This window comes from Aricia agestis, chromosome 13 (assembly GCF_905147365.1).
Source record: "Aricia agestis chromosome 13, ilAriAges1.1, whole genome shotgun sequence".
Taxonomy (NCBI): Eukaryota; Metazoa; Arthropoda; class Insecta; order Lepidoptera; family Lycaenidae; genus Aricia; species Aricia agestis.
The window spans coordinates 5,730,328-5,758,080 of record NC_056418.1 but is presented as its reverse complement, the minus strand read 5'-3'; the positions used below and the strand labels follow the sequence as shown (position 1 = coordinate 5,758,080).

General features: G+C 35.5%; 1 protein-coding gene across 1 annotated transcript in view; it reads left to right on the top strand.

Annotated features, from left to right (window-relative positions):
* The first annotated feature begins 4,136 nt into the window (after positions 1–4,136).
* Positions 4,137–27,753, top strand: part of LOC121732990 (transducin beta-like protein 2) — a 128,472-nt gene continuing 104,855 nt past the window's right edge. The window contains exons 1-2 of the mRNA XM_042123056.1: positions 4,137–4,423; positions 8,673–8,867. Of these exons, the coding sequence (XP_041978990.1) occupies positions 4,270–4,423; positions 8,673–8,867 (349 nt within the window). The 5' untranslated portion in view covers positions 4,137–4,269. The remainder of the gene's footprint in view (positions 4,424–8,672; positions 8,868–27,753) is intronic.

The window sequence follows — 27,753 nt, the reverse complement described above, 5'->3', positions numbered from 1 at the left end:
TTTTTTATGATTTCATAATTATTTCAATTACTCGACTATTGTCATTTCTATGTCTATGGATCAAATTATTGCACGTCCACCCGACGCGACGCAACCGTCGCAACGTCACGCGTCGGATACGTGTAGTAGTCTAAGCGATAAATTGAGAATGGCGAAATATAGAGATAAGGGTCATAAAAATACGTGCGATAGCTCGTTAGATTCGGGAAGACGTCTAGAAAAATGTATCGGAAGCGTGTATTAGCACACAAAAAATTGCAAAAGTTATAAGCAAATTAGGCTGCACTTTATTGTACATCGTTGTTTTTGTATTTTTAGGAGTTTCAGAAAAAGAATATAAAAAAGTTCAGAATTTTTTTATAACAAATTTTTAAGTTAATAAACAATGAAATTGTTGATAAAAAATTTTTTTGTTTTTGTAACCATATTGAGGACAATCAATCATGATTTTTAAGAGGAAATTTTTTTCTAAAATAATAATTTAAACAATAGAAACATTTAAAAAACGATTATAAACAATAAAAAATTGTTATAAAGAAAAATTTTTGTTTCTAAAAATTATAATATTTTCAAGAGAATAAAGGTAAGAAAAAAAAATTTTTAAAAGCATCGAAATAGTCCATTGGTTTATAAATTTTTTATTAGCAAATGGCGGAAAAAATTTTTTTTTTTAGTTTATACATGTCCTTCATTGATATGATATCAATTACGTGATAATAAATGAAACAACTTTTTTTGACATTATTACGTGGATTTCTAGTTTTTTGTTCAAGTTAGAAAATGATTATAAACAAAGTATTAATTTTTTTTAAACTTTTATGGCGTGATCTTGTTAAGTATGTTTATATCAAGGGCTCTACGAAGTGAAAAATTTTACGAAAATTATTTAACCGTTTCCTTTAAAGTACAATGAGGACGGAAGCTCGAAAAAATTTCGTTAAAAGAAAAAATTAACTTTAAGTTAAATTCCCAACGGAAGCAAATTCTTTGATGTGTTCGGAATACACCATAAGTTTTTGAAATTTTTAAATTAATATTTAATACCTTTAAATAAATAATCAGTGTGACGTGCTCGGTTTTGAAGCCACGCGCGCTACCTAAAAATGCCGCGCGGAGGCTTACTTTCAGCGTTAAATTAAAATTATAAATAATAGAGATAGAATTCTGGGAGTTGGGATTTTTTTATGGAAATTCTTTAAGAATCTTTTTTTAAAATTTCTTAAATGTTAATAGTTTCGGAGTTTTTAACAAAAAACATAATACCTTTTTTTTGCAACCTAATTTGCTTATAACTTTTGCAACTTTTTATGTGCTAATACACGCTTCCGATACATTTTTCTAGACGTCTTCCCAAATCTAATGAGCTATCGCTCGTATTTTTATGACCCTTATCTCTATATTTCGCCATTCTCAACTTATCGCTTAGACTATAGTAACCATTTAGACTTTAGTAGTAAGTATATTATACAGAGTGTTATGGGTCAAGTGTGCGCATTTAAACTTTGATGCTTTAAAAAACTTAAATATTATTAATAGTATTGTACTATTAATTAACAAAACTGTGTTAATTTCAATTGTATTTTTCAGAAGCTTATATTTTAAGAAACTTTAGAAAACAATAACCCTTCCATTTGCGCACTTTTACTCCAGTATCGGGGTATGTGTAAGCACTTTGGGTAAGTGTACGCAACAACAAAATATGTATATTTTAGAACTTAAAGAATATTCTTTTATAATTTTTATTTGTAACTACTCGCAGTTACTTAAAGTAATCAACAAAAGCTATGCTTTGGCACAAATGGGCCGGCTCGACCGGAGAAATACCACGTTCTCGCAGAAAACCGGCGTGAAACAGCGCTTGCATTGTGTTTCGCCGAGAGCGTGAGTTTACCGGAGGCCCAATCCCCTACCCTATTCCCTTCCCTACCCTCCCCTATTCCCTTCCCTTCCCATCCCTACCCTCCCCTATTACCCTATTCCCTCTTAAAAGGCCGGCAACGCACCTGCAGCTCTTCTGATGCTGCGAGTGTCCATGGGGGACAGAAGTTGCTTTCCATCAGTGACCCGTTTGCTCGTTTGCCCCCTTATTACATAAAAAAATGCGATGACGATAGTCGTGTTTGTTTTTCAATGTATATTGCGCATGCGCAAAGTTAAAAATTAGTGTCAGTGTGAGTGTCAACTGTCATGTTCTAAAATCTGACAGAAATTGCATGACACTCCATTATGAAGTTGACAGTCAGCTGCCAAACTGCGAAAAAATGAAACGAACTCTGTTTCCTTATTCATTGAAACCAATGAATAAGGAAACGTATCTCTATAAAAGTCATATAAAAGTTAATGATTGAAAGTTGAAATGAACCATTGACTTTTATAGAGTGGACTCGGCATAATGGTCTATACCAAATCAAAATACTGTGGCCGGTCCGCCATTTTATGTTCCGGTTCTCCGAGGTACATAAACTGTCAAAGTGTCGTAATAAAGAGATGTCGAAATTGAAAGAAGATATCGATATAACGATACATCGATATATGAAAAAAATTCAATATCGGTCTCGATATATCGCGAAAAAAATATCGATATATCGGTCAAATTTTTCGACCAATTTGCTTTTTTTAAAATTAATTTATAGTAAAGAAATTAAAAAGTGACAACATCGTAGTGTCATCCCTTTTTTTCTAATTCTATCATACAAAAACGTCATTTTTGACGGTTCTCCTTTACCAGCAGCGCACATTGACTGACATTGACACATTCAATTAAAGCCTTGTCGAACTGTACTTTACTGAACTGACACATGTCACATGACATGTGACATGTGTCTGTCTGTCGGTGTCTGTCTGTCTGTGTATCTGTCTGTCTCCCGGCTAGCTATAGCTAGACTTCTGAAATGTTCACAGATTATGTATGTCTATTCCCGCTATCTATGCTATATATTACGTGAGCCAAAAACTTTGTATCCCTTTTGACGAAAAATGAGGAAACGTAGGCGAATGAAATTTTGCACACTTATAGTTTATATGGTGAAGGAGTGCATCGAGCTAATATTATTTTGAAATTATGCTTTTATCATACATTTTTTTAACAAATAAAACATTACACACACTACAACACACACATTAGGAAAAATGACAGATTTTTGAGTGACGAGCCTATACATACGAATTATACTCTTTAATTTATGGTTGCAGTCTGTTGACAACAAGGTGACAAATTGAAAATGGATTATAGTTTTTTTTTATTGAATCTTAGATACTATTAGACAATGCTTATACGGCCAGTCTGAGATCAGCTGAGTCCTAGAGACAAGAGTTGAAAAAAATATGATAAAGTCAATATTTTTTTTACAAAATATAGGTAGTAGTCCTTATATCGTTGAGACTAAGGTCGAATTTCGACCATTGGGCGATCTCTTGTAACAAAAATTACTTAAAACAAAATAAATTAAATATTTAAGGGAGCCCCAAAATAAACGTGATTTTTTTGCTCTTTTTTGTTTGATATCAATAATGGCAAAAGGTAGGCACTTGAAATGTTCACAAAATACTCAGTTGTATACATACTTTAATAATAATAATAATTGATGGTAAAATTAAAATAAACTGTAAACCCTTCGTGCACGAGTATAACTCGTATTTGTCCGATTTTTTGGTAATTTTTGCCCGATATCAATAATGGCAACTTAAATAATAAATAATAATAAACTTAAAATAAATTAAATAGTTTTATTAAAATTAAGGAGGCTCCTATATTAAAAAAAAACATATTTGCCTATTTTGTCTGTATGTACAATAATACATAGAGACAAAATAGGCAAAAATGATTTTTTTTATATAATATAAAAAAAACATTTTTGATATCAATATAATATATAATATAACAGGACGCTCATTTATAACATCTTAGTTTATCGATATTCTCGACAAATATCAACCGAGTGTCTCATCACTATAGACCGCCATGTTTAGTTCTTGGCAATATGGCGCCGGCCACACTTTCTTGTAGTTATGTCACTTCCATCTGTTTCCTTACTCATTGAAATGAACACGGCTTATGAAACATTTTTAATCTGTACTGCTACATGTCAGCTCACAGCTGTCAGTTGTCAAAGTGATAGCGAAGCATGGTGCCGCTGGCGGCTGGCCGCAGTTGTCATATTTCAAGTTTTACTTTTTAGTTCTGCTAATTTCTTACCGCGTGATTGTCATTACTTTTGTAATTTTAAATTTTAATAATATATCGATAAATTCTTTACGAGTTTCGTGACAATGGGAGAATTTGAAGCGAAGGAAAACAGAAACGTATACGTGTGGGCCGGACTTATATCGTTTGGGCTCTGCATAATGCTCCATTTGATTTTAAAATATGTTTTCGGCAAAAAGAAAACTGAGAAAGAAATGAATGAAACGCCGACTGATACAGGTAATTTATTTATAATCAATGAATAGAATAGCCGGGATTATTTCTTCATTTATAAAACTAGCATGTCAAGTAGTTGCATTGCTTGAACAATGCGGGATAGATTTACCGCGCAAACTTTCTGGACCGCGTGATTCCTTGAAAAGTTTTCGAGCTTTTGAACTTAACTTAAAAGTAACTGGTGGTTAAGCTATATTACCTTGCATTGCTATTATATCTAAGTGTTGACAACACGCCGGAAAATTGTAAAATTTCAATATTTCTAGTCTTATATATAATTATTAAAAATGAGTGTGCTGACGCGACGTTTATAATATTATTTCGGTTCATGCCTCTTGTCAGTCCTCACTAAAATAAACAAATTAAGAGATCTCTAAATACCGTATCTATCATTGTGAGCAAACCACACCTCTTAACCTACACAGGAATTAGAATCATCAATTGCATGTAAACTATGCACTAACACCACTATATAATTGTGCAACTATCTTTTTTTATTTCATGCCCTTAGTGTAAAAAAATCTTATCATAACTATATTAAATACATAAATACATTTAAAAGAAAGTTTAAGGTGTTAAATGTAGAATATTTAAATATAGTAACAAATTCCCTATCATAATTAAATTAAATGAAACACCACTGGTTCAGACACTTATTGAAGTGCAGAACTGCAATAAGTGTCCGAACCTGTGGTGTAGGATTCCCCTTTCATTCTTTTCAGTTTTAAAAATAACTTACACTATGAAGTATCCCAACTTATAAAAAATAGGACTTCCGTTTGAAGAAGTAGCCTTTGCAAATATGTTGTAAAAATTTGTTATATGATCACAATAATGATTATCAACAACTCCCAAGCGGTCACATTCGACCGCAATAACAATAGATTTCCACGAATCCACAATCGAGGGATTAATATAATTACTGATAATAATCCAAGAATTCTTGTAACAAATGTGTTTTAAGATCATGACACATTTATAAGCACCTGACTAAACTATACCATGGTTTACTTTCAATTAATTTTACACACTCATTGTTATGATATTTCTGGTGTTCAAAATAATAAATATTATCATCATTGAACAATAGCCGTATTCAATAATATATATGTTGAACTAAATGTTATATGTGTGTTTGTACAGAAAATCTGTTATCGATCAGGAACATTTTTCCGGGGTAAAACTATGCCAGTCCTCTGCCGGGACTGAAAGTCTGCAGCTATCTTTTAATATGAAGTGATTTACCTGCAGCTATCTTTTAATATCCTTCGATATTGGATTCTTGGAAATCTATTGTTATTCTATTGTGTCTCGATCAAGTTATATATTGTTGTTAACTGAGATATGTTTAATGAGTTATTATTATAAACATCTTAACATATTATTATAAGGGGCTTAAAACATTTAAAATCTAAACATACCATTTTTGTTTATCTAATATTTGGCAAATACCCTTAAAAACAATGAACCGAACGAACCCTTAAAAACAAGACTAACCTAATTATAAGATAAAGGTAAGCTCGACTTGGCTATATATTGGAGATTGGAGATATAATGAGCATTAATAATGCAATAAGATTATTTTAATTTATAATTGCTAAAAGTTTAGGAATGTTAAAATTGAATGAACTAAGAATCAATGCTGTAATAATTTACTTACATTAATATTATGAATGCCAAAGTGTGTATGTCTATCACTTCCTCACGCTCACATAGCTGAGCTGATTTTGATGAGATTGTGCAAGGAGATACTTTGAGTCTGACAAATGAAATGTGGTATACGAACTTCACGAATTTCCGCGTAATGTCACAGAATATAATATATTAGTATTTAGTAGGTAACATTCGATAATCCCTTCATCGCAAAGAAGTTTTTTGTAAAATCTAAGTAACATTATTAATTAATTTCATAAGGGCTTAAATAAAAAAATCTTACAAATTGTTTTGTCAAATTTTTTTACTTAACTTTTTCTAAGATTATTTATCTGCTAAATCAGAATACATGTATACAGGGTGTAACAAAAATAAGTGATAATAATTAAGGGTGTGTACGTGTTCCTTGTAGAGAGTTCACTGTGAAGGTAGCAGCGCTGAAAGACCAATATTTTTTTTCACTTTTGTATGGGGAAACTCGTGACGCTCGGTCCCATGCCCATGCAAGAGTGGAAAAAAGATTTCAGAGCTGCTACTTTCACTGTGAACTCTCTACAAGGAACACGTACACACCCTAAAGTATTATCACTTATTTTTGTTACACACTGTATAATTTAATATATTTAAAAAGTGGAAATTAGGAAATTGTGTTTTAGCTTTCCATTTTGTGTGCAATCATAATATTTAGCATACTTTTACGATTTTAGAGTGAAGTGTAGTCACGAGTCACGACGATGCAGTGAAAGTTGTAAGGAATATTAGCTTGTACAAAAAATGACGTTATCTTACGACTTACTGTATATTCGATGATACAGAAAATCTATAGCTTTGTTATAGTACGTAATTTTTCTATCTATTCCCTATTTCATCAAACGAGAATCGCTCACACTGGATTACCATGTCCCCCGCGAGCCTGGGGACATGGTAATCCAGTGTGAGCGATTCTCGTGTGTCACCGACGCGAGCCGAGTAAGTTCGCGAACTTAAAACCCGCGTACTTTAAGAGGATTCCACACCGCCCTTTTTTCCATACAAACGTTGTCCCCTGTTTCCTCCCTGGATAATGCTAGTAGAGTTATAATTTTTTTCCTGAATATCTACGGCCACTAATACAATGTCCCTATGTTTTCTTTTTTTTCATAATTTAATTATTAAATAAGATATGAACGTTCAAAAACCCAAAAAAATGGCCAGATTTTCCGCTGTGTTCAAACGTCCAGAAAACAGATTTGGCTAGATTATACAAAAAAAGCAAAACATAGGAACACAGCTCAAGCTTTTTTTAATCTTTAATGAAAAAAGTACTTAAATCGGTTAAGTTTTGGAGAAGGAATCAGGGGACAACGAATCGTTGATTTTCTGGATTTTCTGCAGTTGTCTCTATCGCGTTCTGCGGTATAGGCTTGAGGTAAGGGAGACAGCTATAGATATTACACGTACTTTTTTTTCATTTCTCTAGCCCCTGTTGTATCCTCTTAAGTTCGTACGTCTGTCAGGCACTTCAGAAGCGAGCGATTACTCTGGCAATGAGAATCGAAACTCAGGTGTCCTATTCTTGAAACTCGAATCACGGTTCAGTTTTCTGTCTCATACTCATCATGCAAGCGCGAGCGGGACAGAGTGTAGTCAGAACTTAGAATTCGAAACCGAGACAAACGGGATTTGTAATGTTCAATAACCCTTCAAGTTTTTTTTTAAATTTATTAGACACAGTTTGAAACATAAAAACCAATATAGACGATATTAGCCCGCGTATTTCCTACGATAAGTAACCGGGATAAAAAGTAGACCATATTCTTATCAAGGACATACTTAGCTGTGTGCCAAAAATTATAATCAAATTCATTTAGGAGGGCACCCGCATACCTCCGATCTACTATAATAATTATTGTAGGTCGTATTTATTAAATAAATGAATTGTTATTAGATATTATTTTTGTAATTAAAAAATCGCTTGCCTTACCGATATTAAGTATATCAGAAATCAGATGTTCAATACGATAGTTATTAGTTACATCATAGTTTTATTACATGGATATTATCCATCATTGACATAATATTTTGTTTCACTCTATGTAATAAAAAAATAGATGAATGTATGAGAATGTATCAACAAAAAGTGTATATATATATTTTTTTTAATGAAATAAGGGGGCAAACGAGCAAACGGGTCACCTGATGGAAAGCAACTTCCGTCGCCCATAGACACTCGCAGCATCAGAAGAGCTGCAGGTGCGTTGCCGGCCTTTTAAGGGGTAATAGGCGAGGGTATGGAAGGGAATAGGGGAGGGTACGGAAGGAAATAGAGGAGGGTAGGGAAAGGAAAAGGGTAGGGGATTGGGCCTCCGGTAAACTCACTCACTCGGCGAAACACAGCGGAAGCGCTGTTTCACGCCGGTTTTCTGTGAGGACGTGGTATTTCTCCGGTCGAGCCGGCCCATTCGTGCCGAAGCATGGCTCTCCCACGTCAAATATGCAACAACCACAATATGATTATTATTTATTATTATAAAAGTTTCTTAAAAAGGCCTTCAAAACTCTTATCGCTGGGCACTGGCAAAAATATTGTAGTTATAAAAAAATTTTTATCGAATTCCAGGCGTTCCAGCCAGCCAGCCTGAAAAGAAAGCGGTCGAGACGCGAGCGAGCACGAAAAACAAAAAGCGCGCGCCATGGAAGGGCAAAACGGACTTCAACCATCCTTGGATGTACAAGAATCTCAAGGGCCACCCTGGGACCGTCCTAAACGTGGACTTCTCCGCCAACGGGAAGTTTATGGCTGCGACGTGTGATGGTAAGTTTCTTGAAGTGTTATTGTGACTAATCAAAGCACCACTGATGGCTCTACATTTTTGCAAGATTTTAGCCACAAGCCTTAACGTTACTGATTCGGCCAATTTTTAAAAAGAGAACTTTTCTATTTTTTTAATTGATTAAATTTTTTTTAATGGCAAATCTATGCCCTTGGCAAAAGCATAAAATGTAGAGTCGCCGATTTTTGCCATGAAATCTATTCTCTATTATCTCCTTTTAACAATGGTACGTTTTTATTAATCATCAAAAGATAATCAGTGTTTCATATCAATCAGTCATTGTGTAATTTCTTAAGAAAATATACCATTGTTATGCGTAACGCGTACAAGGAAAGTTACGCTTTATTTCAGTTACTATAGTTCCAATTCGCGTAAAGTTTAATTTTTAGTTTGGTTCTAGTCTCAATGCTGCCCTATTTAGAGGCGGTGGCATGATTTTGGAACTTAACTGCAAAATTACGTGAATTGGACTTCAATGCCTCGAATCTACTATTTAATGCAACGTCAATGCGGCTTTGTTCCTTATTCGATGCGATCCATTTTCTATTAAACCCCAAAATAGTATGCTCATATCTGTTTGCAGCATGATAGTAAGGAAGTTGCATTAATTAGTAGAATCAGGGTGTAGGGTTGGCCGGTGGGAATATTACATGTCTCTTTCTCTCTCCCCCTACACGGAATAGAACAAGATAGCGTTATGTAACGGTAGCCTTATTCCGGTATCAATTTCTCCGGTCGCATTTCCTGCCGGCCGGCCCGAGAGGTTTATACAACGTCTCTAACAAAGCGATTAATAAACACGAATTAAGTAACAGTTTCATAACGTTTACGTAATAAGGAGTCGCTTTCTCGATTATTTCGGCGATGACCCCCGAATATCGGACCAGAATCCAGTTTTTTCGCTTTCGATTTTATTTTTGTTGGCGGTCAGTCATTATCAGATTTTTTTAAGCTGCATGTTACCAAACCGTATGAGGGATAAAACTACTCCATGTCCTTTTCCGGACTCAAACACAATTTCGTCAAAATCGGTTCAGCGGGAGAAGCAAGAGGTTCAGACAGATACAGACAGGAAGACAAACAGACAGACAGAAATTCAAACAGATACACTGTCGCATTTAAAATAAGAGTACATGGATATATCTGCCAATAAATAGCTAGATGGTGCACTGTGCAAACTACCTAAAGCACTTTTCAGAAAATACCTCATATTATGGCTTAAGCAATAAGTACTGTTTGCTTTTACCAATACCATTTTTTTCAATTTTTTTGTATTACATTGTTCTGGCCAGCGATATTCGAGTGTTTCGCCACATAATTAATCGGCGGCAACGAGGAAGCCTCGCTTTGATAAAGACCTTGTGTGTTTTTGTCTCTTACTGTTATGTGTAATTTGGAGGTCCGTCGGTCGAAGGCCCGAAGGCCAACTGAAACATCATCGATTCTTCTAGAATATTTATTACTTGTTTTCATGCACACTATTTAGCTCTTTGGAGTTATTTATTTGTTTTATATTGAATACTAGTTTTCACCAACCACTAACGTAAAGCCCCTAATGACCGTTACAGGATCTATCTTTTAAGATTTCACCGAATTTTATATCTAAGGAACTTATTACACTGAGTCAAACGTTTTTGTCTCGAGAGAGATGTTGTACCATCGAAGAAATTGATTCACAGGCAGTTGACAGACCTAGGACGTTTGGTCGGATTATGTCAATTCAATGATAGCTGTGATCTGTTAGCTGGGTTTGACACGACACGATCAATTTACATAGGTCCGTCATCTGCCTATTAATCAACTTCTCTGATAGTACACGACCTAATGTCCTGCTAAAGACAGATGGCGTTAGGGGTTGGTGTAAATTAGCGAGTCTTTATTCAAAAATTTTCGTTATACTACAGTCAAAATTTGTACCATCTCATCCACAAAATATATTATCGCCTCACCATAAGCACTTGCATGATTCAATCATATTATTTTGTCATGTAGGAATTCTTTTCATTAGGTAAATATTTTTTCATCTACCCAAAACATGTTACTTGCATATTTTTATTACAGAAATTTTGATGTTTTATAGGTTTTGAATTAGGTCACTATTGCCCTAAAAATCTGATGTCTAATAAAACACTACTTATAAAATTTACTATCGATATAGTGTTGTTTCAAATGAATGTTTTAAAATTAAAATATCAATTGATAAAAAATGTTTAAAAGTCAACTTAAACATGACTTAAATCAAGATTCTCCATAGCTGTATGAGTAATGAACCATCAATATACGGTACATCGCTCCTTGTACGTCTAATTGGTTGGCCTCAAAACTTGACCCAGTCAGTGAGAGTTATGGCCAGTAATTGCTGCCCATCTTCGCGTTTATTCCATGAAGTTTCTTTCTTAGGAAGATGCAACCTATTAAGGGTTAAAAAAAATAGGCTTTAGCGCGTTTATAGGGTACTTTGCTAATGCCCGAAATCTTAAAGGTTTTGTGACAGAAGTTTATCTTTTTAATAACGTGGTTGATTGGTTAACCTTTTGCTGTTTTGAAACACAAAAATAAAGAACCAAGTTGCAGGGCGCTGTTACAATTAAGGGTTAGGAAAAATATTAGGTTAGCGCTTTTTTAATTTCAAATTATCAAGAGTATTTTTATTAATAAAGGGTTATTATTTAGTAAGGATAGTTTCTGTTACTTTATCTACTGCCAAGTTAGGGTTATTGTATGTTTTATAGCCTTGTTATATTCAGATTATTCGTTTTAGATGAATATCTGTACTAAAAAAATGTTTCAAAAACTTAAAATTTTTATGTATCAAGTACTTAACTATTTACATAAAAATACAATTTAAAGGATGATGAAATAGCCACAGGCAGTACAAGTCTGCAAGGTTGTCATTTAACGTGCACGATGTCATAAAATAATGTTTTCCTCAGAAATAAAAGCGATTCTTTTGTTGTATTTCATATTAGTTAGTTTTTGTGACTTCAGATGTTCGCTATATCTTGATTTTTTTACATTTTAACACCTGAATATTACGCTGTAATTGCTAATTATATTTTAAAATAACTAGTTTTACTTATACATATATTAAGTAAAGATACAAAATTGTCACTACCGTGCTTACGCTTGGAAGTCTTATCTGCCACTCATCTCTCTACAATTTTTTAATTATGTCACCTAAAATATGATGAAAATAAGGTGATCATAAAATTATTCTACACCTTTCAAGCACATTATTTCTTATTGTTCTTATCACCATTATCTAGTTTAGATATGACAAGATCTCGTTTTAAAAAGAGGCACTGATTTAGATCAGAATTTGCATGTAAGCCACTACGGTCAAATCCATGAAATGAATCAAAAAAATTCATGATAATATAATATTATTATCTTATGTGTATAAATTTAGCGAATCGTTTCAAAGTTTGGATCAAAATACCAATTTGGACATGAAAAATCTAGTAGCCATTAATAGAATAATAAGCAATGTGTCACGGCTTAGCCATACTCTGATAATTTATTGGATAAGATGGCATTTGCCTATTCTTTTATGATGTTTCCGGGGTTACCTCAAGGCTCAACTTACCTAACACCAACAATGTTTTAATAAGTCAAAGGCTCTTAAAATCTTTTAAACTATACTTACTGCACTAACTTTTATATTTACTGCAACTAAATTATTTGTATGTAACAATAATATTATGTTGCATACAAATATTTTAGTACCATGATACCCAGACCACTAGATGGCGTCAAACACAAATTTTTAACCCAGTCTGTAGTCTTACTTTTTTCTTCTGCTACAAGATGAAACTAGTGTATTTCAAAACTATATAACCTCCAAACAAACAAGTGTAAAAATCGGCCGCAGACCGTTAGCCGTGCAATATTTAATCCGTGACGATGCTTACATGAATATGGGCGATAAACGTTGTTTAGACTGACTTTTGTGTACGAAGGATGTTGATCCCATGGTCTAGATTCTAGATGCCAGTCAAAAACAGGTTTAATGGAAGTATCTGGAAGACCGGGCTTTGATCATAGTTTAAAGAAGGAATCGACTACTAAAATACGCGTTTTTTGTTTGAGGTGACCTTGGCTTGGCTTTCTGTTTTGAAATTACCGAAAGGATCTTAGAGCCTGGAGTGCTTGAGTCAGTCAAAGCTAAGTTGATGTTAAAATGCGTTAACATATTCTAATTTCTATCTCAGGGAAATACTGTTTGATTTCCAATTTGCTTTTTGTGGGGGCCTGGTACTTATCAGATCTGAACCGGTTTTTTTGCTTAAAACGCATTTTGGGCATAAAATGGGCGTGAATTTAAAGTAAATGACCGGGCTCAAACCCAATATCCGTGCGGTGAAGTTTTGCGGGCTATTTCCTCAACTCCGCCATATTTATTTGCACAATTTCCCACAATAGATTACGATAAATCCTTAAACGGTAAATGTGACACATTATGACGTGTGACTAGGGTATGTTATTCGAATATTCGAATACTCTTTTTATTCGAATATTCGACGATTTTATTATTCGAATATTCGGCAAATTATTTTTCGAATAATTCGAATAGTAAAAATATTTTTTATTTTAGTTTAAAATGCTATCAAACATAAAATTAACATGGAATAAGAACATATTTAAGTTTATTTCAGAAAAATAATATTATTTATGAATATTCTACATCTTTAATGATATAATAATATATAAATCTGTCTGTGTAGCCTAACTAATGAGTATACGACCATTCATCGTCGCCGTTGACTATGTTTCAGACGTTATTTTGCCTAAAGACATGAAGATATAAACTCCTTTCAGTCATAGATTTCAGTAGGTATCGTCAGTAATGATCGCCCACGATCTGTATCCATTGACTTCTTTCAAACTTTCTCAAATTTTTTGTCTACCGTGATAACTATACAGTGTGTAACCAAAATAAGTAATAATACTTTAAGGTGTGTACGTGTTCCTTGTAGAGAGTTGACTGTGAAAGTAGCAGCTCTGAAAGACGAAATTTTTTTTGTCACTTTTGTATGGGCAAGGGCCCGAGCGTCACGAGTTTCCCCATACAAAAGTGAAAAACAAATTTTGGTCTTCCAGCGCTGCTACTTTCACGGTGAACTCTCTACAAGGAACACGTATACACCCTAAAGTATTATCACTTATTTTTGTTACACCCTGTATATCGCGGGCTTTAACCCATCAATCCCTTAGCGGCACCCGGCTGTCGCATAACGATTGAACTGCGATTCCCACGATCGAGGTATTACGCCAGAAGGGTGTATATGGAACAAACTCCATTTTTAAGAAGGGAATAGATGTAAGTGCAATATTGAGAGTTTTAAAATATGTAGTTAAAATACAAAATATCATTTTTTATACGCCCTTCTCGCTTGAAGCTCGCGATATGTGATCTATGATTCGACAAGTTGATGAAAATTTGCTATTCAATAGCTTTACCGCGGCAGTCCTCGACTAATAATTGAAACATTTAGTACAGTATTAAAAAAATGTCGATGGCTCCTTAATATCATGTTATTGGCGTTATCAAACTTCAAGTTACTAAAGTCACCAGCTCTAGGATTGTTTCACCCTCCCCCTGGGCTTTATTGCAATTTTTTTCTTTTTTGTGGTGTTTGTTTTCTAGTGGCCCTTTTTTATAATTTCGAGCCACGTTGACACAGATGAAGCCGACTAGGTGAACCAGGTAAACATGGATCAAAAATATCAAAAAGACGGGTGAGCTGGCTTAGTAATACTTAGTATTGATGAACATATATTATTACATCGAATATCATAATTCATATTATTATTAAATTTCAACTGCTGCCTAGCAAAACTAAGCATGAGAAAAGTAAAAGGTGCTACGATCGAAAACGGTTTACACTTTACAGCCTTTCCTTTTATTGCCTAGCTGTAACCTTAAAATATACATTTTTAAAATGTTTAACAATAAAAATTAACTATGTCATTTACAAAGATTGATGTTGATTAAAGTAAAAATAAGGATTGCTTACTTCATAGTATTAACAAAATAGGTTGTACATCGTTGTTCGAAGCTTTTTGTTACTTTTATTCAGAATTTTCAGCATTTTTCAAAATTTTTGAATTATTCGAATAATATTCGAATTATTCGAAAACTTTTGTATAATATTCGAATTATTCGAATAGTAAATTTGTCGAATAATAACATTCCCTACGTGTGACGTAGAGAGCGACCGGAAAGTCTTGATAGTCTGGTTCGTTAACCTCCAAACCATCTGCGACCCTGTTCAACGAGTAACTATTAACTAGGTCCAAATTTTACATTAGTTGGTACACTTTTCCACATAAAAAGACACAATAAAAGAATTGGTACGTGTAAATAAATTTAAGTAAATATTGACACAATTAACAAGTTTTAATTTATACAGTGACGCAACTCGAAGATTATAATTTATGACGTGTTAAGTTGTAGGAAGTAATCGTCAAAATTGTAAGATTACTCGCAGATATTTTTTCAATGTTTACATTGGGATTTTGATGTTATTAAGATTTTGTTGCATAAGTTTTATACGTGGGAGAGCCATGCTTCGGCACGAATGGGCCGGCTCGACCGGAGAAATACCACGTTCTCACAGAAAACCGGCGTGAAACAGCGCTTGCGCTGTGTTTTGCCGAGTGAGTGAGTTTACTGGAGGCCCAATCCCCTACCCTATTCCCTTTCCTACCCTCCCCTATTCCCTTCCCTTCCCATCCCTACCCTCCCCTATTACCCTATTCCCTCTTCAAAGGCCGGCAACGCACCTGCAGCTCTTCTGATGCTGCGAGTGTCCATGGGCGACGGAAGTTGCTTACCATCAGGTGACCCGTTTGCTCGTTTCATAAAAAAAAAAGTTTTATCAAATTAAGTTTATATGTTATCTTTCGGAAAAACTGCGCACGTGTAGAATGACGTTTTGTTTGATTTTTAAAGTATTTTTTTTGAAAACAAAAAGACGAGACGTCATATTTGTTCTTAAATTTTGTTATGTCTAACGCATAAGCAATTTTCTAATATTAGTCTTATGGCCTTTATGATTATGCGCATTTTAATGTATTCATGTTTTTAACAAAATATTAAATTAAATAATAAATTAATAATTTACATTTTACAAGCGGAAGAACATACGCGCGACAGGAAAAAGTTGACGAGATTATTGTGTCTGAGTATACATGATTAGCATTTCATGAACTGGCTCCTGCTATTTAAAGTGTCTGTTTTCAATAAAAAACTTGATTCGCGTGGGTTAAAGACCGTAGAGTGAGGAGTGAGGACCTCCTAATGTCAGACCGTTAGAATTTTTGCGAGACGCTGCCAAAATATTTGCATTGTAATGTTCCGAATTTTTTAGCTTCTACTTATATCTTCGTGCGCGGGTATAGAAATTGTGTGGACAACGTACATTTTGGCAATAAAAAGTAGCCTATCCTATGTCCTTTTATTCTGGTATCTACTCTATATCTCCACCAAATGTCACCAAAATCGCCCCTGAACTTTTCGAGCATATTCAATGAATATCATCAGAATCGGTCCAACGGTTTTTGAGTGAACAAAATTTTTAACAAACTATTTTCGCACAATAATATTAGCTAGTATGAAACCAGTTGGATCGAACTCAAGGAAGTGCTAAGAGATTTGGTTGGCCGATTCCGAGGATGCGGTCACGGTCGTAGTCAGTATGCTTCATCGGCTGTACCGAGTAACATCTTCACGGTGAAGCTACTGTCATTGTTCTCCGCATTTCAATGACAACATTGAGGTATCTGCTATTGTACGATTTTAATCTATATTTATAAAACTCAAAGGTGACTGACTGACTGATTGACATAGTGATCTATCAACGCACAGCCCAAACCACTGGACGGATCGGGCTGAAATTTGGCATGCAGATAGATGTTTCACTACTTTCACTACTTTCTGATAAAGTGCCTAATAGGCTATTCACAACTTTTTTGACAGATTCTCCATACTTGATCTGTCAAGTGAATTGGTGTATAGCCTTATCAGGAATGGGGATTGTCTATTTTTTTTAATTTTGCTCATTACAAAAACATTTCGAGGAATAAGGTCAGTGATCGTTTTTCTGTATATAAACGAAAAAAATACCCATTAGTTACTTATATTTTTGAACAAATACGTTTAACCTTTGTTTGACCTTCAATGGCGTTAAATTAGCAATAAATTCGACCAACATTACGTTTCGAACTTTTGGTAAGCTTCTCGTATCAGCTTTCACATAATGAGAACTTGCATTTGACGAACCAGCCGTTATAAATAAGATTGAAAGGAAATTTAAAACATATGCACAGGTCAATGGCGGCCGATGATAACGTCAGAGCGAAACTTTAAAAAATTATTGAGAAAAATCTAGCCAATGAATTTTAAAATTATTTAACTTATATATTTAAAATACCCTATTTTAACGAAAAAAAATATAAAAAGTACATGTGATTTTTTTTGGACAATGCCCATTGGTGAAACAGGCCCTAAGACATTTTACAGTCCGTTAGACTTAGACTAAGTTGGTAATCGAAAATATATTTCTTCTAATAATTATTTTTCTTGGACTTTCCTTGTTGTTGTTACCTTCGTAAGGACTTTCACAATGCTTACCTAAGAGTAACACTGTTAATTTTTCCTGTCATCAAGAGCAAAACTGTCTGTGGCCTTTCTTCTTCCGACTTTGATACTTTATTGAAGAATTGATTTATCTATGAACTTTCTTATCTAAACTTTACTTCTACGTTTTTAACATCTGGGTTGTGACTTCAAATCCTAACATAGAAGCAGATATCGAGATCTAGAAAGCACCCATTTTGTAAAACCTAACGCTTTGTAAAAAGTCTTGTTCTCAAATCTCTGTTTGATACGCCGCCAGCCTTATCAGAATTATAATTATCTAACGTCCGTTGCATAATGCTCTTATTATTGTGGCAACAAGTCTGCCATTGTTTTTTTCTGTGTTCATGGTCAGTAGCGAAGTTCATGTGTGACTAAACAATGACATAATACAATTTCGTACTGACTATGCGATTTTTATTGCAATCTTAATGTTGTCTCAAAAAGAGCTTTGTGATTTCTCGCACTGTCAAAGTTTGCTTGGCAGACTCAAAATTTCGTTTGATTTAGGATGGGCAAACGACATAGAAAATGTAGTTACCGTTTGAACTCAATTTACGCGGGTGGAGTTGCGGGCATTAGCTAGTTTATGTTAATCTTAGTAACGCAGATGCGTGCAGAAATAAGCGTTTAATGACACGAATCACGATACAACAAAAAGTGTCACTATTGCAGTAAACTCTGCCACTGATGTCTGACTTACTATTTACTGGATAGGGTAAAAAATAATCAAAGACCAGTTTGCTCCTGCAAATCCCCTTCTTTGAAGTTGGACTATTCAATCGTCTTAACTCTAACCGAAAAGTAAAGGACTTCGGTAACGATAGAGTTAGTGTCTAAACACACTAGGCCGAAGTTACGCGGCGTAAATTCCGCATGATTACGCCCGCAATGTATTTTAAATTACCTATCGGCGATGACACACTATCCGTTGCGTAACGCGTTCCGTCCGTATTTTGTATGCGTTTGGCATTGCGATTTGCGGACGTAATCATGCGGAATTTACGCCGCGTAACTTCGGCCTAGTGTGTTTAGACACTTAAAAGCAACGGACATGCGCGGTCGTAGCCTGAAACTGTTGAAAAGCTCACTAGATTTTTAGGCGTAGGTGATGAATAGGCACAATACCTTTCTCAAAATCAAGACTTATTATATCGTCCATATAGATTTGAGGGCGAACTGATTCACTTGGATCCTGGATGGCTAGGGTCCTCAGGCCATTTTACAGACATTTCTTTAACTGATTTTGTGAAGATCCACATATTTCTATAGAGGTCATACTCTCAGTACCTAGATCATAGATACCTTTCTCATAATCAAGAATTATTATATCGTCCATAGATTTGAGGGCGAACTGATTCACTTGGACCCTGGATGGCTAGCCGGGTCCTCCGGCCTTTTTACAGACATTTCTTTAACTGATTTTGTGAAGATCCACTTATAACTATAGAGGTTATCCTCAGTACCTAGATCATGGATGAGCCAGGTCTGACAATAGCTCGTTACGTGCGGTCGAGGCGAGCGGGTCTGCGCACGCGACGCTAAGTATAGATCGCGGTGTGTGGCGCTAGATCATTGCTTGTTTATGGCTAGATCGTTTGTTTATGAATTGTAGAGATCTAGACTTGTAGATAGTGTTTTGATTCACATTAAGTAGGCTCTTGAGCGGACCAAACGACCTTCGGCCTGACCGAATATCTCCTCTGATTGGAGGATCATCCTTTGAGACTTTAAGGCTCTTCAACCTACAATGAAAACGATATTGCGTGTGCATAAAAGAGTCAATGGCCTAATTTCTGATTGCTACGCGACCGAGCTATGATAGCTACATTATTTTCAATATTAATACAATAAATCCTTTAAATGCCCTGTTTGTATACTATATTTACGTAATTTATTAGCACGCAATACGCATACAAATATAAAACTTGTTTTGCAAACCGTTTATATATTATACAAACATAAAATTGCATATTTTATATCTTACGAGGATATATTTAAATATTTACGAGATTATAATTTTACACACGACGTTTTAACTCGGAGTTTTTGTTATTATTCTACGTTTACAAAAAATAACACGAGTGTAATATCTTATCTACATACATACTTACTAAATAACCAATGACTTGACTTTATAATGAGTCAAGCTATAAAAGAGCTGATGATCCAGTGAGTAATACCTACTCGTAATTGATCATCTAAGTTAAAAAAAAGTTTTTAAATCCGGTCTTCTTAGCAAATAGTAATAAGTGTTCAAAGTTTTTTATTTACTTGCTAAGTTAAAACTCCTTCGGTTTTTTCGCCGGTTATTAAAAACTAGATCAAAATTAGGTCATCCGTTAGCTCCCAGCTAAGCTACAATACGGTATGCCACAGAAATATCAAATATGTAACACAAATACCACCAACTTATGTCATAGGCCATAGCTTTATAACACGCCTCTGTTCTTACCGAAAAAAAATGTTTTTTTCGATGAAAAACAAAAAAAATGTTTTCATTTGTGACTTAATTTCAAGAATGATAATATCTGATGATGATGATCGATTGGAAGTTTTTTTAGTTTTAGGGCCTGTTTTACCACTTTCTGATAAAATGTCGAATAGGCTATTCACAACTTTTTTGACAGACTCTCCATTATTCATCTGTCAAGTTAAGTGGTGGATAGCCTATTCGGCATTTATCAGGAAGTTGTGAAACAGACCGTTTTTATTTGAGATTTCTTATTCAATGAATAATTCGATGATTATTTCCTCGAAGTCTAAAATTAAAAAATATGTAACTGCGCATATATTTGTTGCTTCTCCCATCATTATCAGTAATAAAAAATCTCAGTGGCAGATAGCGGTTGCGTCAGTACTGATAACAGTTACAACACGAAACAGTTCCTTGTTGGAGCGAAGCCACATTGTTCCCTTGCGGTGCGTCGTCGGAACTCCATAACGCATTGTATGCCACATATTACAAGGGTTGCGTTAGTTGTGACTTGTGACAGCGCGTCATTTAGGGCGAAGCCAAACGAGCGTAATTTGTGAGTTGTGACTTGTGACAGCGCGTAATTTAGGGCGAAGCCAAACGAGCGTAATTTGTGAGTTGTGAGTTAGTCGCAGAATTTCTGCCGACCAGAATTCTGCTGCATTCAGTTTCATACAAAAGTCCTGTTTGATTCAGACGAGCGTAATTTTGTGAGTCGTGATTTGTATGAAAAAAATTCTGCCCGGTAGAAATTCTGCGGCTCACGACTCACAAATTACGCCCGTTTGGCTTGGCCCTTAGGGCTCTCACGAAGGCTCTCACATAAAACTGCGAATTCGCATCGCATCGCAAGAATCTGCGACAAAACTCATACTAAAAATTACATTTCGATGCGATGCGACGCGAATTCGCAGTTTTGTCCGGGAGCCGAGAGCTCTTACCCGACCACTTTACCTCCTATCTGTCTTTCCATTAAGATGTGTGTGTCATATAATGATGGGTGTCGAAGCTACAGGTGGATATTACAGGCTTCAGCAGATGGCTGGTTGGCTGGTTTTTAGCAGTTTCTATGGTAACAAGATTATCTTCAGTCTTTGCGTTTTTTTTTTTTTAATGAAATAAGGGGGCAAACGAGCAAACGGGTCACCTGATGGAAAGCAACTTCCGTCGCCCATGGACACTCGCAGCATAAGAAGAGCTGCATGTGCATTGCCGGCCTTTTAAGAGGGAATAGGGTAATAGGGGAGGGTAGGGAAGGGAAGGGAATAGGGGAGGGTAGGAAAGGGAATAGGGTAGGGGATTGGGCCTCCGGTAAACTCACTCACTCGGCGAAACACAGCGCAAGCGTTGTTTCACGCCGGTTTTCTGTGAGAACGTGGTATTTATCCGGTCGAGCCGGCCCATTCGTGCCGAAGCATGGCTCTCCCACGTATGCATTGCGTTATTCAGTTTTGACGTAGCAAGAGGGCCTCGCTCGTATAAAAGTAAAACAATAGGCCCTTGCATGGGACCTGACAATTAAAAGGATATTTGCAGTGATGCGATCGTTATATATGGCGATTATAGCGCCAAACAACAGTATAGAATTACATAGAGGAACCTTCATAGTATAGCTATTATTGCTATTTTAAGTTGCAATTAGCAATTGTTTTGTAAATTTCAAAACTCTTTAATTGATTTCTGTCGAAAATTAATAAGTGTATGTCTAAACTTTAAAAAGTCCGCAATTGGTCGTATCATAAAAATTTCTTCATTTGTTTTTGACCATTAGTTAAATGCAATAGGTTAAGCCCCAATTTCACCAACGTCTGTTAGTGCTAACAGCTTGTTAAAATGTCAAGTCTTCTCTTTCATTCATAAGAAAAACGAAAGAGGTAACGTAATACTAATTCGAGCGTTAACTTTAACAGTCGTTGGTGTAATTGGGGCTAAGCTTTTTATCTTCAACTGTTGCAGAAATAGAAGTTAAGCCTATCTCCTAAGTTACCAATTTTTTAAAGCCTGGCACAAACATGTTATGTCACAGATCTTATACGGTCTAAGTTCAAAATAACATATTTTTATTATTTGCATATTTTTGTCAGCTATTAAAATCGTTTCAGATTATGCTTTCTCAGAGTACAACTTCCGTGTCTAGAAAATTTATTCTAGTACTGTTGGAATCATTTGAATATTCAAAACTCTAATTCGTAACTCTCAGTTTCTAGGCAAGTACTTTGAAACTAAATGTAATTTTATGATATTGTCTAAGATCAACTTTAACCCCGACTGTAAGTGGGCTTTGGTCACGGAACCCGAAGTCGATTACCGCATCATCGTGTGTAGGAAGTTACAAATTCAGCGCTAACACATTTGTGTGTGCTGTTCGTGTGATAATTGTCTTGTTTGCTGTGACGTCATCGTTTAGTGCACTGGATCTTTAAGTTTTTAGGTGTAGGAGGAAATATTTTAGTGACAATACGTATCTTGTGCCCGTTTTGCCATCATCCTTACGTCAAGACTCAAGAGTCGTGTATTAGGATATCTTAGATTTAATTTAACTTTTACTAAAATATGTTTTCACCAATGCTTATTAGAATGTATGTCGCATCTAAGAGGTCTAAGTGACATGAACATCGGCAAATACTTAAAAGAGATATATTCCCATTAGTGCAACTGTCAAAAAATACATCAGATCGTTATTAATGGTCCAAAATCTGGTTCCTGACTAGTTTTTATCAGTGCTTTTGGTTACATCGGCATCTTCAGTTTTGAGAAACCCTTGTATTATCAAATGTTGCGATAAATCTAAAGATTACAGTTACGAAAATTGATTTCATGATATGACGATAGGTGTGGAAATGACGTAACGAAGGTACGTCTTTATCTATATAAGCAACAGGTTACAGCGTCTTGCATAATACTCAAGGCTGATCGCACACTGACGGATGATGCCTTTTTTACGTCCTGGCTCTTGGAGTCTAGGCAAGTTTGGGTACCTTTAAAATCCAAACACACTTTGTTGTTTGACGAATAAGCCCTTAAGATTACAGAAGGTAGCCTAGCACGACAAGATATGCAGTGGTGGGAATGGGTGGTCAGTGGTGGGCCAAAGTCAGTTAAAAAGACACGACGACAAACAAAAAGGCTCATTAAATTATTTTTATCATAAATGAGGATGGTTTTACTACTTGTACATGTCGCGTTGAAGTGAGTTATTCCTCAATAATGATGGCATCAGCTAAGAATTTGCTAGAGCTATAGCCGTATGGAATTAATTCTTCAGCTCCACATAGAGTTATTACATAGCCTATGAATCTAATTTCCTATTATGGATTCGTATCATAATATCATAATAACGGTTATTATATTATGCTGCGGATGTTACGACTTATGTTACGAGTGTAGAGTTGCATTAGCTTCATCAGCAGTATATTTACTGGATCTAGTAAGGCCTTCGTTGTTATTATTGCGCTAGGTTTTATTATCTATATAATATTTGGTAATATCGTTTATAATAATCTTCATATTTCTTTTTACTCCGGTCGAGGCACGAGGTCTTAAGACTTTGAACACACATCACACAAAACTCGACAAGCTATGTCTTTCGAGCACCTCTGAGAATATATCAGAGGATTTTCTATGGTTGATTGTCGCTCTCGATCCTGGCAACACAGGTGATGCAGTTGTATGAATGTGTGCTAGGCCATTTGAATGCTTATAAAATAAAACATCTATGACTTTGACAATTGACATGTCTGAAATAATTGGTCACGCTTTCATTTCTTTGATACATTTCCCATTTTCAAACATTTAAACAATGTATTAGGATTAATAATGTAGCAGCGGCCAGATTGTATGATCTGTTATTAGCCTTCAATAATACATGACATATAATATCTATTACTGATCATACAATATGATAATCCGACGATTCATACAGAGGTCATCTTTGTAGTTTGTATCATATTGCTTATGCTATCTGTGAACTATTTCTTTCAGGATTCTTTTCACAGATTGTCCTATTTCACAAGGACTAGGATAAATTTTTGGATATGTTTATTAGTGCTACGATTTACGAATATCAATGCCTACTAATATTTTGTCTAGACAGATAACAACAGATTATATCTTATCATATTATTTCATATTTTAACATTACGCTAAACCAGTATTTACGTTTCAAAGCGCAAAGTTTCAAATTTAATGGTCGTACATATCATAAAAGTTTATTATTTCTTCTATTATTAAACTTTAATACTCGGTTATCTTCCTCAAAACAAAAAAAAAATCGTTTCAGCAGTCAAGTAATTTCAAACGTCTTCCCTGTAGGAAAACTTAATAAATACTTAAGAGACTGGTTTGTCAAAATATGTTTTTTTATTACCGTCGAAGCAAAATTAGCTTGTGTCTTTTGTTTGGGTCAAATCTTACTTTTCAGCATAACTTATTTTGAATCTATCTCTATCGAAATTCCAATTTACTTTGGTTTTGAGCGCAATCCATTCTGAGATTTCTGAGGTTCCATAATGGTCGCCTATGTGTATATGGTCTATCGAATACCTGAGATCAGCGATGACGTATGAGACGTGCCAGACTCATTGATGATTCATGCCCCGTACAAAAATGTCCAACGTTTCCTTATGGACGAGGCCCACACAAAAACTACGGAAGAGTCATAGAGCCCGTATTTGGTACAAACGATTTAATGACCCACCCTGGTCATAGGGTTTTTGGAAAGGCAAAAAGCAATGCACTAGTAGTTGAGTAAACTCTTCTCCAAGAAACCTGATTGCAGCTTGCAAGCCGATTTCTTGGAAGAGCTTAGGCCTTAGGCTGGTCTGGTCTTGCCCTCAGACAAAACTTTCAACTATTTCTTGTGCTGTCGTATATTTGATTCCTGTGAAAATAGGTTACAATTTAAAACTGTTGTGCGTGTGTTTTTTTTTTGCTTTTCCTTCGAAACCGCAAGTATGTTATTAAATTGATTAATGAATTAATAATGAAGTATCGTTTTTACCGCTAGGCAGATCGATAACGGTGTTATACATTAGTAGAATTTAATTGACAACTTAATAAAACCGGTCATCCACGCGAACTCATTTGCCTTTTCGATGTTATATTTTGCTTATAGATGATCTTTGTTTTATTGACGATATATTATTTTGGTGATGCAAGCTGTGGAAATAGCTTCTGTTCAGTGGTAGCTTCTCGGTTTCGATCTTCAAAATTAAAGATAATGTTGACTCGATCGGCCCAATTTATCTGCCTAACTGCGGCTATCAAAAAATTCGAGGAATGGCAAACGATGTGCTAAGTGTATACGTTGTAACTTTAATCTTAAATTAATATTCCCAATAGTTTATACAGAAGGAAAAAGTAAAGGAAGGAAACTGATACTTATTTTGCCTCCTTTTAACTATAACTATTAACGTAATACAATTGAATTATGCATAATGACTGATTGCTCAAGAACGTTCGTTGTAGACCACGTGGCTGGACCGCTTGAGTATTGAGATGCAGTTTTAGTTTTAGGTCACGATGTGTTTAGAGCGGGACAACCTTACAAACGAGTCTCAGATCGAATAGGAGTTCATCTTGACGAATCAGAAGCCGAATGCCTCTGATTCGTTAGAAATTCTGTACCCTCGGCTTCTGACATTTACCAATTGTCCCACTGGACTACGCTAATTTTCAAAATATTTATTCGTTTGCATTTCGGAGGATGGAAATAAAAAAGCACCAAAGCAAGATCTTCCGGCAGCCACGATGACATAAGTTATCCAATTACGGATAAAAAGCTTAAAGGATTTCTCACGGAAATCAGTACAGCGGCGTGGTAACAACGCTTCAATATGCACACTCGGTACAAGGAAACTGTATTCGACGCGGAATCTTCTTTCGTATGACCAGCAGATGCCGGTGACCTTGCATTGTTCATTCATATCGTGCTAATGTATACGGCTGGCTTCAGGTAAGTCAAATGTAAAATCTATAGGTAAATGAGTTGTTTGTAGCATAAGCGTTATAAGCGCTAGATGATGGTGAATGGTGATGAAGAAGATGGTGAATGGTGATATAGTCGCGAACCCAACATGAAAGAAAATGTCTGTAACTATTCAAGAATTAATTATTTCTTTCATCTAGACGTCCATGGACATAACCGATGGGTCGTTTTTGGTGCAAATATGTGTAGAAAATGCCTGAAAGCGAAAGGCAACAAACTTCACGGATGTTAAAGCGTAGAAAATTTTTGTTAGCGACAATTATCAGGCGCGAAAGTTAGCATTTCAAAACAAAAATACATCTACATTTGAACAGAACCGTTATGCTATTTAGATGTAGGCGTTTTTAATCATAATATGAGGTGAAAGACCGATTGATTCATCATCCATCGTTCTCTACATTTGGGAAGAAATGTTTTCCAGACATATTTTTCTGCCAAAACATCAGTACAGGATCTGTACATCTACATAAGAAGGATCATATGCCCAAATTATCTATAATAGATTTCTAATCTTCTCTTCAATATAACTATGATGGTGGCATGTCAACTATGATTGCAAAACTGTCTATGGCATACACAATCGACGTCGATCATGGCCAATCATATGCACGTTCGTAATAGCTTGTATTGGTTCTGTGGTGGTGGAGAGATCGTATTAGATAATCAAATATATAGCACCGTCGTTGCCATCTACAGTTATAAGTAGGAATTAGAGACTTGAATGGAGTAAGTCTGCGTTTAAGCTTTTCCACCAGAGATGTGTTGCGAGAAATGTGTTTTTGAGAACCAATAGAATCGCTTCATTGACGTGTCTCGTGAGCTTGCCATGACACCGCTCAGTGCGGCGATGCTATTGGATCTTAAAAACACATTCCTCGCAAGTCGCAACACATCTCTGGTGGAAACGCAGTCTTACAGGGGTAATAAAAAAACTGGAATTGAAAGTTACATAGCGCAGAACTGCACGGTGCACATAGGCTAGATTTTTATCAGTTCTTCATAAGTTTACCTTCGGTTATTGCTATTTGCTACTAATTGACAGGCATTGCCTCATGTCGGCGACCTATGTCCGCGTCATAGTGATGCTGTCATTGTTTTTCCGTGTTCCAAGTGACATTGACACTTTATATTTTTTACAGAAATCACGCCATGACCCAACGACCTGCGTTCAAAGTCTTGTTTACTATTTCTTTGTTACTTTACAGTTACGAAAGTTAACACACATGCAAAGTCACAGGTTAAGCTCTCGATAAGCTGTAGTTAAAATGACACGTCAACATTTTGTCACGATTTTTGGTCACACATACAATCATAATATTTTACATTATTCATCCTCACCCCAGTGATGTTGTAGGCATAAGACACTGAGAAAATTTGTCCACTTCTCTTCAATTCGCATGACTTTTGAAAAACAATAATTAAAAATTAACCTGAATCATGAACCAATGATTTTAACACGCACGAGCTACTCGCTTGTAAAAACTTCGCAAAGTTCGATCGATCGCGGTCAGCAATGTTTACTTCTGTAATAATATGTAATATCCAGTTGGATAATATTGGAAAGTGTTGTCATCTGTGTCAGATAATCCGAGCGGATAAGTGATATAATGTATTCGCGCGGGCTCCCAGACTACTTTCTCTTGAATTCGGTCGCGAAAGTTGTCTCGCTGCACACTTTCTATCGGTGCATTCACATTGTTCACTATGACCTGGCGTTTAGCTGATGTTGGCTCCCAACATTTCTTTCCCGTTGGAGAAATGCAT